General features: G+C 34.1%; 2 protein-coding genes and 1 pseudogene across 2 annotated transcripts; all 3 read left to right on the top strand.

The window, feature by feature from the left end:
* Window positions 1-1,058: 1,058 nt before the first annotated feature.
* On the top strand, window positions 1,059-2,521 carry LOC133670532 (monolignol oxidoreductase AtBBE-like 13; annotated as a pseudogene).
* A 1,107-nt stretch (window positions 2,522-3,628) lies between these two features.
* Window positions 3,629-6,491, top strand: LOC133700220 (probable polygalacturonase At1g80170). The gene is made up of 9 exons (XM_062123767.1): window positions 3,629-3,917; window positions 4,122-4,250; window positions 4,403-4,573; window positions 4,661-4,681; window positions 4,772-4,979; window positions 5,118-5,199; window positions 5,374-5,482; window positions 5,619-5,735; window positions 5,863-6,491. Exons 1-9 carry the CDS (start codon window positions 3,678-3,680, stop codon window positions 6,193-6,195), a joined length of 1,410 nt encoding a protein of 469 aa, XP_061979751.1. The 5' UTR covers window positions 3,629-3,677; the 3' UTR covers window positions 6,196-6,491.
* Window positions 6,492-10,721: 4,230 nt separating this feature from the next.
* LOC133697551 (monolignol oxidoreductase AtBBE-like 15) lies at window positions 10,722-12,529 on the top strand. The gene is made up of 2 exons (XM_062120186.1): window positions 10,722-12,343; window positions 12,439-12,529. Coding segments are annotated over exons 1-2 (1,623 nt in total). The 3' UTR covers window positions 12,440-12,529.
* The last annotated feature ends 4,214 nt before the right edge of the window (window positions 12,530-16,743 follow it).

Raw genomic sequence — 16,743 nt, 5'->3', positions numbered from 1 at the left:
TTAACAATGCGTAGAGCGCAGGGACAATGTGATAGGATATTTTGAACCTATATTCAGGTTTAATTAAATCCATTTTCATTCATTTTCTCAAAGCAATCTTATTAAACCTAAAACCTAGCTAGCAGCCAGCCAGGTTTCAAAACATATTTAAATAAGAGTTAATTTTGTTAAATCTAAATGATTTGATAAGTTTTTTTTTTAAAATATGATTGAAGTTAATTCAATTAAATCTAATTTCACCTACAACCTTGTTAACTTGATGAAAATCTGATTTATTTTTTTTAAAAAAAAACAATATATTTTTAACTTTTTTTTTTATAAAAAACAAATACTAAAATGATATTTTTTTTTATAAATTAATCTTGATTAACTCATTCAGTATGTGATTCATGCTTTATATTGAATAAGTTTAATAACTTTAATCCTATATTTTAGAAAAAAAAACCTCTTTGTGCACCCTAAAAAGATGGGTTGAAGATCTCCAAGTTACATTAATCATTTTCTTTAAAATAACCAATTATACTTAATGCAAAATCTGGTTAGATTGATCAAGGAGCCCAGACTAGTGAGATCCAAGGCCTATTAAAGCCTTTTACATACCTTGGACCTTGTGATCTAGTTTTGTAGGCTAGGCTCAGCCCACTTTCAGTTGATAGTTGATCCTTATTTATTTATAAGAAAATATTAGTCTATTTTAAAAGTTTAATTTATATAAAAAAAATTGAGTTGAGCTATTAAATAATATTATGTGTATACTTGAGAATTTTAAAATACTCAAGTCATTATGTGATTTGTTTTATTTTCTCAAATTTTTATGCTGGAAAATTCAAATTTTAGTAGAGTTCATTGTTCATAGCACTATACACGGTCATGGGCAGGCAAAATTTTCAATGGATTTGAATTCCCAGAACACTGAATATTAAATAGATTCTTGGCAAAATGATCCATGCTGTGCTAAGTAGTGATGTTAGGATAAGAATCCCAACAGATAGCAGCTGTTTGTAAGAGGAATCTTGTAACACTTCAATTCTTGAAACACAAGCTAAAGCAGCAGGAAAATGGTCTGTTCAGGTTCTTCCCTTCTGTCAAATCTTGGTCTTCTATTTCTATTTCCTTCTTTGTTACTGTCACTTCCAATTCAGAAATCTCCTTTGCCTTTTCCAACATCTTGTACGCTCCACAGAACTCTTCATTCACTTCTATTTTACAATCTTCAGCTCAAAATCTTAGGTTCGCACTGCCTTCACTGCCAAAACCTGAGTTTATCCTCGCTCCATTGAAAGAATCTCACATCCAAGCTGCTGTTATTGACATTCATTTTTATAGACATTTCCAAGCTTCTATCCATTAGTGTTGATATTGATGATAGTAGCGCATGGGTTGAAGCGGGCGCCACAAATGGTGAGCTTTACTACAGAATTGCTGTGAAAAGCAAAACTCACGGCTTCCCAGCTGGTCTCTGCACCTCTTATGGCTCCATGGTGAGAAAATATGGCCTTGTGGCAGACAATGTCATTGATGCTCGGATAATAGATGTTCATGGAAGAGTTATTGACAGAAAAGCCATGAGGGAAGATCTTTTTTGGGCAATTAGTGGAGGTGGAGGAGGCAGTTTTGGAATCATTACTTCCTGGAAAGTAAAGTTGGTTCCAGTTCCATCCACTGTGACTGTTTATCATTGGAACAAGGATTACCAAGACCTTGGAACAAGGTGCTGCTAAAATCCTCAATAGATGGCAAGAAGTTGCTGATAAACTTGACAAGGATCTCTTCATCAGAGTCACTATACAATTGGCTACGGCTGGTAACAAAGGAAATAGAACCCTATCAACTATTTATCATTCCTTGTTTCTTGGTGATGCTAAAAGACTCCTCCAAGTTCTGCAAGACAGCTTCCCTGAGTTGGGTTTGACAAGACACGATTGTATTGAAACAAGCTGAACCAATTCTGTTCTCTTTTTGGCTGGGTATTCCAACGATACAACAACTGAATTTTTACTTGGAAGAAGGAATTTATTCAAGAATTACTTCAAAGCAAAGTCAGACTATGCAGAAGAACCCATACCTGAAACCATACTTGAAGGCTTATGGGAATGGTTACTAAAAGAAGACAGTCCTAATATAGCATTTACTCCATATGGTGGAATGATGAGCAAAATTTCAGAAAATCAGACTCCTTTCCCTCATAGAAAGGGTACCCTGTTCATGATCCGCTACTTGACCATCTGGGATGATCCTTCAGAGAATGTTGCAAAGCATCTAGATTGGATTAGGAAGGTTTATGAGTACATGACACCTTATGTTCAATTATAGGGACCTTGATTTGGGGATGACCAAGAATACCAATACAAGCATTGAAGAAGCAACTGTTTGGGGCACCAAGTACTTCAAGGATTACTTCTACAGGTTGGTGCATGTGAAGACCAAAGTTGATCCTGACAACTTCTTCAGGCATGAACAGGCCATCCGGCCTCCTCTTCCTCTTTCCATGAGAACAAATCGTAGACGAAATCATGGATAGAGATTGGTTTGCATTGTATTATAGATTAAAGTTTTCTATAAACAGGAATAAGAAATTTCAAAGAAATCCAGCATGTCTCAGGTTCTGCATAAAAGAAACAATAGTTTTTTTAACCATTTTTTTATATTCTATCTCAAGACACAATCCTGAACAGCATAACAGGAATCAATGCCAAAAAAATTGACCTGTTAGCAAATTCTTTCTTTGGAAAGATGTTAGAAATCTTTGTATCTCATGTCTACATTTTTCAGGAATTCTGACATAGGGCTAACAAAAGTCTTACACGGCAAAGCATTCGGGGTGTCGTGCTTTTCAAATATAAATCAAGTGATTGATACAATGTAAGACTAAAGTGGAACTGATAACTTCTTTTGTTATCATAAATCATAAATCATAACATGAGAGACATATCTCAACAACTACTAAGAGAAAAGAGGGAAGCAACTTCTTTTTTCCTTTTTCTAGTAGTAATCAATTAGAGCCTAGTCTTAGAACTCTGCTAGTTAAAACAATCATATGGATTTATGTTACTCTTCAGCCTCTCATAGCAAAACAAGCCAACAAAAATATGATAGAGACTCCTGACCAAGTGATACTGGCTGGACTAAAGAGATGTTAATGATGGGATCCAAGCATAGGTCTGCTCAGACAAATGCTCAGACTCTTCTCAGCCAAGGGATCCAACCAGTGCATGATGGAAACCAAGGCAGGGGCCATTATCAGTGAACTTTAACATATACAGGACTGAAGGTGCATAAATGCCTTGCTGCAGAAATGTCATCGAGGCTCATATAAGTGATCATGTTCATGGAAGAGCTGATCATGACAGACAAAGTTCTGTTTTGGGCCATTAGAGGAGGTGAGGAGCTAGCTTTGGAGTCATCAGTCACTACTGCTTGGAAACTAAGACAAGCCAAAAACAGAAAGTGCACTTGAATTTATTGGTTGAAAAGTAAAGCAAAGAACTCTTATTTCACTTTTACTTTAAGTTTAGTGCTCGTAAAAAAATGTTGCTCCTTCGTGAACTTTTAAGCCAAGCCACATGGCCCATAAACCTTCATTTCCAAACCTAATCTTCAAATATAAATTAAAATCCAATGTTTGGAACAATTTATATCAATCAATCATTCAAGTAAGACATTCAGATTAGACAATCATGGACATATTATTCATCATTACCTTGCTTGGTTTGCTCATATTGGCTAATGGAGTTGCTGAAAACATGGTGTTTAACAACTTTGCCATTCTTGAGGAGCTCGAAAGCTTTGAGATAGATGAAGAAAATGATGTGGTACTTTTCGATATCCCGTCTTGGACAAGTGAACGTGGTGGCAAGGTTCTTGTTAATGTTGATAGCTTTGGTGCTGTTGGAGATGGAATTTCTGATGACACCCAGGTGCATATTTGAATTCTTAGAATAACTTCAAAAGCTTTTCCATAATTCACACACTTTAGTGATTGATCTTTCCATATGAAGTCCACATTTTCAATCTCATACATTCTCCAAATTTATGTCTTCTGACCCTAAGCTAAATAGGTATCATTGACACATAAGCCGATTGCCCTGACCAGATTATATGTTCTGTTGTGATATTGCCAGGCCTTTGTGAAAGCTTGGGAAACTGCTTGTGCTACACCAGAATCAGTTTTCTTGGTTCCTTCCGAACACCATTATTTAGTTAATGCAACAAGATTTAAAGGCCCTTGTGAAGATAGATTTGTCATCCAGGTAACTTGCTACGTTGCTTCAAAAGGTTGCATACCAAATTTATATTTCATAAATTGTTGTCAGTACTGTGTTGGCAGATGAGTACTTATGTTCTCGAACCAGTTGCGTCGTCATCTTACGTTTAACATGTCTTTGTTATTATGATTTTACAGATAGATGGAACAATTGTAGCACCTGATGAGCCTAAGAACTGGGACCCCGATCTTTCTCGACAATGGCTTGAGTTCTCTAAGCTGAACGGAGTCCTCTTCCAAGGAAATGGAGTTATTGATGGTTCAGGCAGCAAATGGTGGGCGTCATCTTGCAAAAAGAACAAGACCAATGTGATTATTCAAAAATCTTAGTCTATAGTATTTTCCATGCTTGAATTAAACAAAACTTTCATTAATATTTATTTTATTTCTTCACAGCCTTGCAGAGGAGCACCGACGGTAAGGATATTTTTCCCTTAATTATATTATGCATCCTTCCAAAACAACTGTAGAGATTATGTGGTATATAAACAAATGAGGCCTTCGCAGGCATTAACCATTGATTCAAGCTCATCAGTGAAGGTAAAAGGTCTTACTATCAAGAACAGCCAGCAGATGCATTTTGTGATTTCCAAGTCAGCATCCGTGCGAATATCTCAAGTTAGTGTTTCAGCTCCCGGAGACAGTCCAAACACTGATGGAATCCATATTACTCAATCAACTAATGTTGTTCTCCAGGACTGCAAAATTGGAACAGGTTTTCAGACCTCAACCCCATTTTTTTAGTCTTATATTTTTTGTTAGTACAGAAAATCGGAACTAGAATAGGGAGGTGAGTGTTATTGGTAAACATGCTGACTGGTTTTATATTTTGTTGATTCTATGGAATATTCAGGTGATGATTGCATCTCAATTGTTAACGGTAGCTCCGGTATTAAGATGAAGAGGATATATTGTGGACCTGGACATGGAGTCAGGTTGAGTTCAATATGAAATTCTAGATATCATGCCAAATCCCACAAAAAGAGAAATTATAGGCCAGATTTTACCATTGTTCTATACAATTGAGTACAGAAGAGATGGGACTGAAATTCTTAATTTTCATTATTAACCTTTTTTTTCTTTTTTTCTTTTTTAATTCTGTCACTCAGCATTGGAAGTCTTGGGAAGGACAACTCAACAGGCATAGTCGCTAAGGTGGTCCTGGATACTGCATTTATCAGTGAGACAACCAATGGCGTCAGGATTAAGACTTGGCAGGTAATACTCGAGGACATGGTTGTAACTGTTTTGATTTTAAAGGAAGTGTTTAAATGATGTTTTCATACAATATTTGAGGAATGTTTGATGGATTATGCATCTAAAATCCCCTGCTGACATCCTTTATATGCTGCAGGGAGGTAATGGTTATGTTCGCGGGGTACGTTTTGAAAATGTGAGGATGGACAATGTCGATAACCCCATCATTATCGACCAATTCTACTGCGATTCTCCAGCATCCTGCCAAAACAAGGTACATATTCCAAGCTCAATTCCATTATTTTTACTAGATACATCAGACACTTTACTCTTAATAACCATCTTAGTCATGTTATCAGAATTCTGAAAAATTATCAAATTCTGTGCTTTTCTTTTGTTAGACATCAGCAGTAAAAATTAGCGAGATCATGTATCGCAATATTAGTGGGACTACAAAGAGTGAAAAAGCAATGACATTTGCCTGCAGTGACTCAGTTCCTTGCAGCAACATAGTCCTGAGTAACGTCAACTTAGAGATGGAGGATAGCACAGTAGAGACCTACTGCAATTCGGCGGAAGGTTTTGGATATGGCATCGTTCACCCTTCAGCCGACTGCTTAACTTCCCATGACAAAGAGACAGAACTTTCCCAAAACTACATTCTCAACGAGGAGACAGAAATTGATGAGCTTGCAGATTCCAACAGCGACCACATTGTTCATACTGAACTTTGACCTGCCCCCTAATGAAATTAAAATATATCCCCATTAATTAAAGTAATATACTAAACTGGGTAAATGGAAAGTATAGTATACAAGTAGAGATTTCTTGGAGGAGGTTTGAGGTGCCCCTGTTAAATATTTTGGGAATTTACTGATATTCCATACATAGTTACAGACCAACAGCAGTAGAAAGCAATTATGCAGTTGGAAATTTTAAAAATTATAGTACTTCTGTAAATATTTTGATTATCACATGTCTGTATTATTTGGATGTTTGTCATAATTTGAAGTTGGAACAATTCTAGTGATTTCTCATAGCTTAAAGAAACTGGTATTACAGTGCAGTCTTCTCTTGAGCAAGTTCTTACAGGGATAAAGAATTGATCGAATACTGTAAATTGATCATGTTGGTTTCAAATCAAAAGCCTGTACCGTATGTCAATCCCCTCTTCAGAGCTCTGCACACATACTGAAGAGAATCGCCGACAAGCAAAATGATTGGCCTTCCAAATCCCACAAACAACCATGATTTAATTTGTTATAGAATACTAGCTATTTGAGTAGCACTTCGTAATAGGTTGGATAATATTTTTTCCTTTCAAATAAAAAAAATTAATACATTAGCTTTTCCAATATATTTTTGGATATAAAAGATTCTCAATCATAAAAAGTTAAGGATGAACTGAATAAAACTATAACTTCCAACCATCTAACAATTCTGAATGAATTTTAATTTTCTTTTAAAAAAAACAACAAAAAAATAATTAGGGTTAACTAGGGTTACCTGCTAACCTCATGACCATGGATACAAGATTGAGATAGCTCTTTAAAAAGGAAAGTGAAAACAAAGGGCAAGAAAATCAATTCGTAAAAAAATAAATATTTAAGGATGAAATTAAAAAAAATTAATTTTAAAAAAGATCTAAAAAAACCAAAATAAATTCATGTTAACTTTTGAAATTAGTGACCGTAGTCATAAGGCTGAGACTAATCATATAGAAGACAAACCTAAAAAAACATCAAAGCAAAACTCAATAAAAAGATGCTCAACAATAAAACTAAAAAAAAAAAAGCAATCTTCAAAAAAATAATAAAAAAAAATCTGAGCTAATCCAGATTAACTTGCTAACCTCATGAACATGGATAGAGGATTGTGAAAACCCCATATAATGAAAAGCAAAAAAAAAAAACACACAAAGACCAGTTTTTTTTTTTTAAATCAAATATTAAAGAATAAAATTGAAAATGAATCAGTTTTGTAAAAGGACATAAAAAACACAAAAACAACTCGCGTTAAACTTAAATAAATCAATAGAAATATCAATGTAGTGCCTAGACACCATTTCTTTTTCTTTTTTTTCACTCTTAAGATTATTTTAGGCATTACCTTGTTGCAAAACAATGTGAAAACACACTTATGACCCAAACAATTAGATAATAATCGATGTGTTCCTATGAAAAGACTATGTTACCCCACATATTTTAGAGTTACTTATAACTAGTTCATTAACCCGCACTCCATCGCATGTCAGACCAAAAAAAATTTTAAATGTAAAAAACAAATGTCAAAGTTGTAGAGAATTTTTTGGCAATATCATTAAATCTAATGAAGCATATCAATCTTGAAACCTCTAGATCTGGTTCTTTATCTAGTTTGAGTTTCAAATTAAACCATGTAGGAGTTGTTCCAAGATGAATAGATCAACTTCAAGAGTCCAAAAAAACTCGAATGATAGGTAAAAACATGCCTCAACTTTTTTTTAAAAAAATATTTTTATTAAGATGAAAACATTTTTAAAGAAAATATTAAGACAAAAAAAATATTGGATCGATCTTAGTCAACTCGCGTACGTCCCTGGTCATGGACTCTCTCAGGTTTAACAATTTAAACTATTTTTATTTAATTATAAAATAAAAAAATATATGATATCAAAATTGAACATCAACCCAATACTGAGATATTTTTTTTATTCCATAGTAATTCTACAAAAAGCAAATCAAAGGAAAAAAAAATACATGATTGAAAAAAAAAATTAATTAAAAAAATTAAAGGAAAAAAAGGCATATAGGGTTTGGTTGGTAAATCGGTTAAACTCACAAACCGGATCAACTTGCTAAACTCACGAACTAGGTTATAGACCCCACTAGGATTGATAACTTGGTTTTTTTTTTTCAAAACTATTATTTATTTAACCATATGATATAAAAAATAGATAAATATAAAATCGAGCACCAACCCAATATCAAAATATTTGTTTGGCTTCATCTCTAACTAACTCAATATAGCAACCCATTCTTCTTTCCTCTCTTTCACTCCTATTTGCTCTCTATGTCATTCTTTCCTCAGGCTTCAATGTTTATCTATTATTTAATTTTAGTTTAATTACTCTTGATTTTTTAAAAAATGAAGAATCCAAACAATTTCTTGCAAAATCAATTATCAATCTAATATCAGGATAATTATTTGATATAGTAGAGAGTACAAATAAAAGAGTATGTCAAAATAAATTATCAAAAAAAATAATCCTAATCAACACAAATCAATAGACAAAATTAAAATAAAGATATTTTGATGACTAAAGAAAAAATCATAAAGGTCAAATCACATCTATTTAAAGCAACAAGGGGCTACTCTTTTGTCTTGTTTTCAATTTTGCTTTCTTGGTTTTAACTTTCATCAAAACAATAACATTAAATTCTTTTTTTATATGAAATTTAGCATTAACTCAATGCTGAGATTTTTTTTTTATAAAATAAATTATCAACTCTAAATCTCAATAAACACACAATCTAATGAGTAATTTAAAAAGAAAGAAAATTCAATAATTGAAGCAAAAAAAGGACTAAAATGCAAAAAAAAAAGTGTTTTACTATAGTAAGCCACAATGTTTATGAGTATAGGTGAACAATATTTTCCCTACACATTTTTGTTTTTTTTTCTTAATAGATCCTAACTTGAAATCTCACTTAATAATTTAAAGTTTTAAGTTCAAATGGTTCTTTGATATGATATTATATTTTAATGACCAAGTAGTCAAGAATTATTGAAATTTCATCTAACAACTTCAATTTTTAAGTTTCCCACCAATATATGCAGCAGAGTCTTGGAAATATAGAGCCATCAAACAAGGTGTTTTCAATATGTAGGATAATTTCACAATCAACAACGTGTCTACGAAATACATAGACATCAAACATGTTGTGTTGATTATCCTCATGATAGTTTATAAAAGAAAAGTTTGCATGCTAGAGAGAAAACAAAAAAGACTTCTTATATATTATTGTGTTTATTCTACATGTCCTTACGGGTATTTATATAGAAAATGAGGGAGCTTTAAAAGAAATGAAAACATAATTGCAACAACATCATATCCCATACTTGTGTAGCACATAGATTAGACATGATTATAGGAGCAACAAATCCCATTATACTAGCCAAGATGCAAGTCCATGATCCTAGCCAACATATCATATTATATTATATTACATTAAGGAAAAAAATATAATTTTTCATATTTTATTTTATACTATTTACCATAACCAAATTAATAAGATACAAAGACAATTACTTTGCCTTATATATTATTATCAAACACAATTTTATCTTCATATTCTTTATCTTGCCTTCTTTATTTATATTATCTTTATCTCTTTTGTTTTAGTATAGTAACCAAAGTTATCTAATAAATCAAGGTTGGTAAAGAAGCTAAAACGTGCACAATGATTCTTTCTTTTGATTTTCTAGTCTCGCTTCTCCTTATTTTTTGATAGTTTTCTAAATTTCCTCTTGAAAAATTCTGAATTTTCATTTTTTTCTCATGTTTATATATATATATATATATATATATATATATGACACATTTCTGGACATGATTCATATATAGTTAGGTGACCACTCCCAAGAGCCAAACTATATGGGAGAGCCTGTAAACTCGAGGTATCTAGCGATGATACTCTTACATGTGGGATAGTACATACAAGTGGTAGTGGTAGGATTCAAATCATAAATGTTTTTTTGTTAACTCTTTACTAACCATTACCAATTGATCTACTAGTTTTCCAATTTGTTGTGCTCTCCAATCAATTCTTCAGTCACTACTATTCTGCACACAGCACAAAATCTCAGGTTCTTATTGTCAAAATGAATTGAGGGACAGTGATTTTTCGAGGAATTGAGTTCTTTACAATTTTGCCACTATATTTATTTATAATCTTCATGAGTACTCTATATGGGGAAAAAAAAAGTAGAAGAAATATTTGTTTAAGGCATAACGTCTATATTAGTGGCAACGTGTTTTGATCCAAAATAAAATATTGGCTTATGAATATGACTTCGATATATGCAGACAGGTAAAGATACGAATTCAGATTTGTAAAAACCAAAAAGATTATCCAGAATTTTTTTATTAGTACAATACATCAAACTTTAGTGTACACGTTTAAGGTGGGGTTGTGTGTCGGCGCGCAGCAGTTAAAAATCCAAGGATACAAAATCTTCCTTGCCAAAAGATCCCGGCTGTGCTAAGTTAACTGGCAGAATGATTCTTTCAAGCTATGCATCTCTTTGGATATTTGGAGTCCTGCTTCTATCTCCTTCTCTGATAATTTCACTTCCAATTCAGGATAGCTTTCTACAATGTCTCCAAAAAAATTCTGACATGTCCTTTCCATTCTCCACTTTGTTGTACTCTCCAGTCAATTCTTCATTCACTGCTATTTTACAATCTTCAGCACAAAATCTCAGGTTCACGCTGCCTTTGACTCCGAAACCAGAACTTATTTACAAACCTGTGGAGGAATCCCATATCCAAGCTGCAGTTATTTGCTCAAAACAGCTCGGAATTCACCTCAGAGTTCGCAGTGGAGGCCATGACCGTGAGGGGCTCTCTTATGTCTCTGAAATTGACACACCTTTCATTGTTGTAGACCTGGACATGCTACGTTCTATCAGCATTGACATTGATGGTAATAGCGCTTGGGTTCAGGCAGGAGCTACAATTGGTGAGCTTTACTATAGAATTTCAGAGAAAAGTAAAAACCATGGCTTCCCAGCTGGTGTTTGTCCTAGTGTTGGTGTTGGTGGACACATTACAGGAGGTGGATATGGCTCCATGTTTAGAAAATATGGCCTTGCTGCGGATAATGTCATCGATGCTCGTATAATAGACGCACAGGGAAGAGTGCTTGACCGGAAAGTCATGGGAGAAGATCTTTTTTGGGCAATAAGAGGAGGTGGAGGCGGCAGCTTTGGAATCATTTCTGCCTGGAAAGTTAAACTGGTTCCTGTTCCATCAACAGTGACAGTTTTTAGGGTTGCCAAGACTTTGGAACAGGGTGCGACTAAGCTCCTCTACAGATGGCAACAAGTTGCTGATAAACTTGACGATGACCTCTTCCTCTCTGTCAGTGTACAATTGGCAAATGCTGGTAAGAAAGGTAAAAAAACTATGTCAACTTCCTATGATGCTATGTTTCTTGGTGATACCAAGAGACTACTACAGGTAATGCAAGAAAGCTTTCCTGAATTGGGCTTGCAACAGCAGGATTGCATTGAAACAAGTTGGATCAATTCAGTGCTGTATATGTCTTTCTTTCCCAACAATACAACTCCTGAAATTTTACTTCAACGGAATAATTTGTTCAAACGCTACTTGAAAGGCAAGTCAGACTATGTCAAAGAACCAATACCTGAAACCGCACTTGAAGGGCTATGGGAAAGGTTATTTGAAGAAGAGAATCCTAGCATGGTATTGATTCCTTATGGTGGAATGATGAATAAAATCTCAGAATATCAGATTCCTTACCCTCATAGAAAGGGTAACCTATTCATGATCGACTACTCAACCAGCTGGAAAGATCCTTCTGAGAATGCTGCAAAGCATATTGATTGGGTTAGGAAGATTTATGAGTACATGGCACCTTATGTCTCCATGAATCCTAGGGAAGCGTATGGAAATTACAGGGATCTTGATCTGGGCATGAACGAGAAGACTAACACAAGTTGTGAAGACGCAAGTGTTTGGGGTACCAAGTACTTCAAGGATAACTTCTACAGATTGGTACAAGTGAAGACCAGAGTAGATCCTGATAACTTCTTCAGACATGAACAGAGTATTCCTCCTTGCCACATCTCTGAGAAAGAGAGATTGAGGCTTTCATGGTAAGAAAATGTATCATGGTGTTTAATCTTATGGAAGACATAATAGACGAAAAATTTGAGACTCAATTGTGACAGAATATGATATAATGATGCAGAATTATAACGTAGCAAACAACACGCCTACGCTTTTTGCATGATTCAACAGGTTTTCAGCAAATTAATCACACTTCTGCCGTTTCCATATCAGATTCCAAAGGCTGTCATGATCACTCCACTGCTCTTCTGGTAACTGATAAGCAGAAATAATGGAGATTTTTCCATTGTTCGTGATCTATTTCCAAAAGACTTATCCTCCCTTTCTATTGCAATTACTCACAATGGAGGAGGTTCTTAAGAAAGATTATTTTTATTTTTTTCTAAACTTTAAAAAATTATATAATATACTTAATAATTTTATTTTTTGATTTTTATTATTTTTCTTTTATTTTCAAGTTTTCAGGTTGATTTTTAGATTTATTTAAGGAATGATAAATCTCTTCCAAAAATAAACTACTTAAAAAAATATTTATATTTAGTAATAAAATTAAAAATTAGTGTTTTTGTATGATTTTTTTTTAAATCTACATCAACTAGGGTTGTGTTCGGTTGGTATCGAGGACAAAAATTATATAAGCATGTTTAGTTGAAGAGATGAAAATAAAAATATAAAATAAAAATATTTTAAAACAATTTTAAAGTGAATTCACATTTTCAAAACATTAGATAAAAAAAGCTTATATATATATATATGTTATTTTTGTTTCTTGTACTTTAAAATAGTAATTAAACACTAACTAAAGGTGCAAGTAGTTTATTTTTAATAATGGATCTCTAATGTTTAATAATCTTTTATATAATGACCCCTTTAAATTAAAAAATATATATTTCTTGATTGATTTTGGCATCTCAATATATTTATTGCCCAGGAACATAATAATTCAGATACCACCACATTATTGGGGTAATAATGGAGGTAATAGTGGCTGACCATAAAATTATTATTCATTAAATTTTTATTGATGGAAGGTCCCTTTCTATAATTAAAACGAGTGAAAGATATTGGGTGAGGCCCATGCCTATCATGGGTGATTTTGAGTGCTCAAGCTTGCCTTATCAAGATGCTGCTGCCATTTGAACTTTGTTGTCTAGTAGACGCTCTCTTGCCCATAGTATTTCCAAGTCAATTGTCTCTATTTTTCCACGGTTGCTGCCTTGCTGCTTTGGATCCGTTTGGTCTGCAAGTATGGAAGGACCTACCTTGTCTATGTGTATTTATATTTTCTTTTCTTTCTCCAGTCCTAGGCTTCTTCCTGTCTTGGATTGATTTCACTTCCAAAATGTTTGCTGTTTTGAGCTATATATATATAAAAATGCCCATGTCATTTTATTTTTTATTTTTGGCTCCTTGCAAGTACAAGTGCTTAGTATAATTCCTTAATTATTTAGGATTTTAGGCCAATAAATAGACTTGTAATTAAAAACATAGAGAATAAGTATAAAAGAGAAAAAAGGTGTATAGAAGAGAAAACACTTAATGAAACATTTATTCCTCTCAAATTTTCTTCTTATTCTTTAGCTTTGCTATTTTTCATTATTGTCCATAAGCTTTAGAAAATTACATATGCCTAAATCGGAGAGTATTTTAGATTACTTTGCTAGAGTATTGACCATATACAATTAGATAAAGTGATATAAAAAGAAGATAAAAGAAACACGTGTGGTGAAAAAGATCTTATGCTCACTACAAAAGAAATTTCATTATATGGTGGTTGCGACAGAGGAGTCATCAAATATGAATTTTCTAACAATTCAAAGTCTCATGGGAAAACTACAAGCCCATGAATAAAGAGTTAATGAAATTCAAGATAGCTTTAGATACACCTAAGAAGGTAGAGTACTTAGACAAAGCAGGGGAAGATGAGGAAGAGACAAATTTTAAAGAGGAGGTTGAAAGAGCCTCAACAGGTCAACCAGTCAACCGAATGAAGCAAACTAGTCGACAGGTTCCACTAACAATAGCAATCTAAGAACTCGGTTTGACAAACAAAAATTAAGTGTTATAATTGTCAAAGAATAGGTCATTATACTAGGGATTACTGGAATCTAACCAAAAAAGTTGAAGAGAATGTCAATCTAGTAGTAGAGTGGGAGTAAGAAGCTACCCTATTACTAGTCTATGATGCAAAAAATAAAAACCTAAGAAAACATGTGGTATCTAGACAATAGAGCAAGCAATTACATGTATGGAGATAAAGACAAGTTTATAGAGCTTGATGAATTAATTAAAGATAATGTCACCTTTATAGATCATTCAAAGGTTTCCATCAAATGGAAAGGTACGATTTTGATTTAAATGAAAAACGTTAGTCATCAATTTATTGTTGATGTTTATTATATCCTAACTATAAAAAGTAATATATTGAATTTGAGATAATTATTGAAGAATGATTATAAAATTAAGATGAAAAATAGCACATTGACATTACTTAATACTCATGGAACTATAATTGCAGAGGTAACTATGAAAAAAAATAAGATAGTTTTGCTAAATATAGAGATAAATATGCCTAAATACCTAAAGACATGTGTGAAAACTATCTTATTTAGCACAGAAATGCAAGGATCCAATTACATTTTAACCAGGGGCTTGATTGCAAAATTACAAGAATTACAAGGACCAAATTGAAAGCAGCCTTTAGAACTGGAAAACGGAGTCGTATTGCAGAGACTGTTCACCGTCTTCTTGCTCTGCAACGGCTCCGCCATTAAGGCAGAGACGTTTCATCCGTTGGCAGCAACGCTTACGTTTGATCATGGAAGGCGGCCAGTTACATGGCATTTAGGAGGCGACCGTTACAGCGCCAATCGATCTCTGGCCTTATAAAAGCTGGGCAAAGGCAAACTCTCAAGGGGGCAAGACTGAGAGGAGAAAAAGAAAAAAACTGAAAGGGAACTGAACAGAAAGAGAGAAGAAAAACCCAGTAGACAGGGGAGTGGAGAAGCTAAAACCCAGACTCGAAAAACCACAAAAACTAGGGGGACCGGAGAAAAAAGAGAGGAAAAAGCGACGAACGGGAGAAAAAGAAAAAATTGGGGGCAGAACTGAGGATAGGAAGAAGAAAATAGAGGAAGAAGAAACTAAAAAAAACAGAGAGAAACCAGAGGGAGCTCACGTTCAACGAGCAGGACATCATGCTTTTATTACCATCTCCTTTGTCCTGAGCAGGGGTCACAGAACTGGGGTAAGACAAAAACAAAACCAGGGGAGCAAACAGAGGAAATCCCAAGAAACAAAAGAGGCTAGCAGGAGGGGAGATTGGATGAGCACGAACCGAAAACCATAGCTAAAAAAACTCAGCCTAAGGCCATTGCCTTCATCTTTGCAGACATCCCTGTAGAAAAAGAAAACGCCCAAAAAAACATCACTGAAAGCCGACACTTTCATCATCTCAGGAGCTGCGGGAAAACTAAAGTATACGGGCACATAATCAAAAGGAAACAAAGGAAAGCAGGAGAAGGAGCAGAGCAGAGGATGTAGTCGGCAAGTCAGAGCTTCGCCACCATCTCCATCGCCTCATAGACCAGGTAAGCTCATCCTTTCCCTTTCTACAACTTAATTCATTGGACACTGTTGCCGTGCATTTTAATTAGCCCTTACGCAGCGTTGTGCGTGTCTTTGCCTAACTGGGTCACTGGCTTGGGCCAGTGACCTGGCCGGGCTGGCTGGGCCTAGCCCAGTCCATGTGGGCTGAGCTAGGCCCAGCCCAAAAAAATAAAAAAAAATAAAAAAAGAAAAAAAAAAGAAAAGTAAAAAAGTAGAAAAAATAAAAAATGTGTATGCATGAATAAAAATAATGTAAATTTATTGGTTTATTCACTGACGCCAGAGTCAGGAATAAAAATATTGGTTTAAATTTATATTATTTTTATTCGGTGTATTTTATTTTATTTAGAAAAATAAAAAATATGTGCATGCGTAAAAATCAATTTATTTATTCACTGGCGCTAGAGTAGGGAATAAAAAATATTGATCTAATTTTTCGTAGCTACAAATTTTTACCAACGCCAGAGTTGGAATTATTCGAGCTTGAATATTCATTGGCACCAGAGTCAGGAATATTATAAACAGATCATCATAACATAAGCGAATAAATGTTTAGCAATTTAAGACAAAACCAGCAATGCAGTCTGCCTCAGGCAGAACGTTTAAGGGGTGATAATATCTTCCTTTTTACGTAACCAATCCCGGGCCATAGAATCTCTGTTGACCAGTTAGGGTTCCTAGTGACCATAATACTAGGTGGCGACTCCTCAAACAAGACCTTTTCCCCTAAAAGAACAAGATGCCATAAATCTGTTCTTTTTTCCATAATCAAAGATTATTTTTTAGGGCCGCCGCGATGTCGGGTGCGACACTAAAT

The sequence above is a fragment of the Populus nigra genome, chromosome 1 (assembly GCF_951802175.1).
Source record: "Populus nigra chromosome 1, ddPopNigr1.1, whole genome shotgun sequence".
In the NCBI taxonomy this organism is placed as follows: domain Eukaryota; kingdom Viridiplantae; phylum Streptophyta; class Magnoliopsida; order Malpighiales; family Salicaceae; genus Populus; species Populus nigra.
This window is presented reverse-complemented; position numbering and strand designations above follow the sequence as displayed.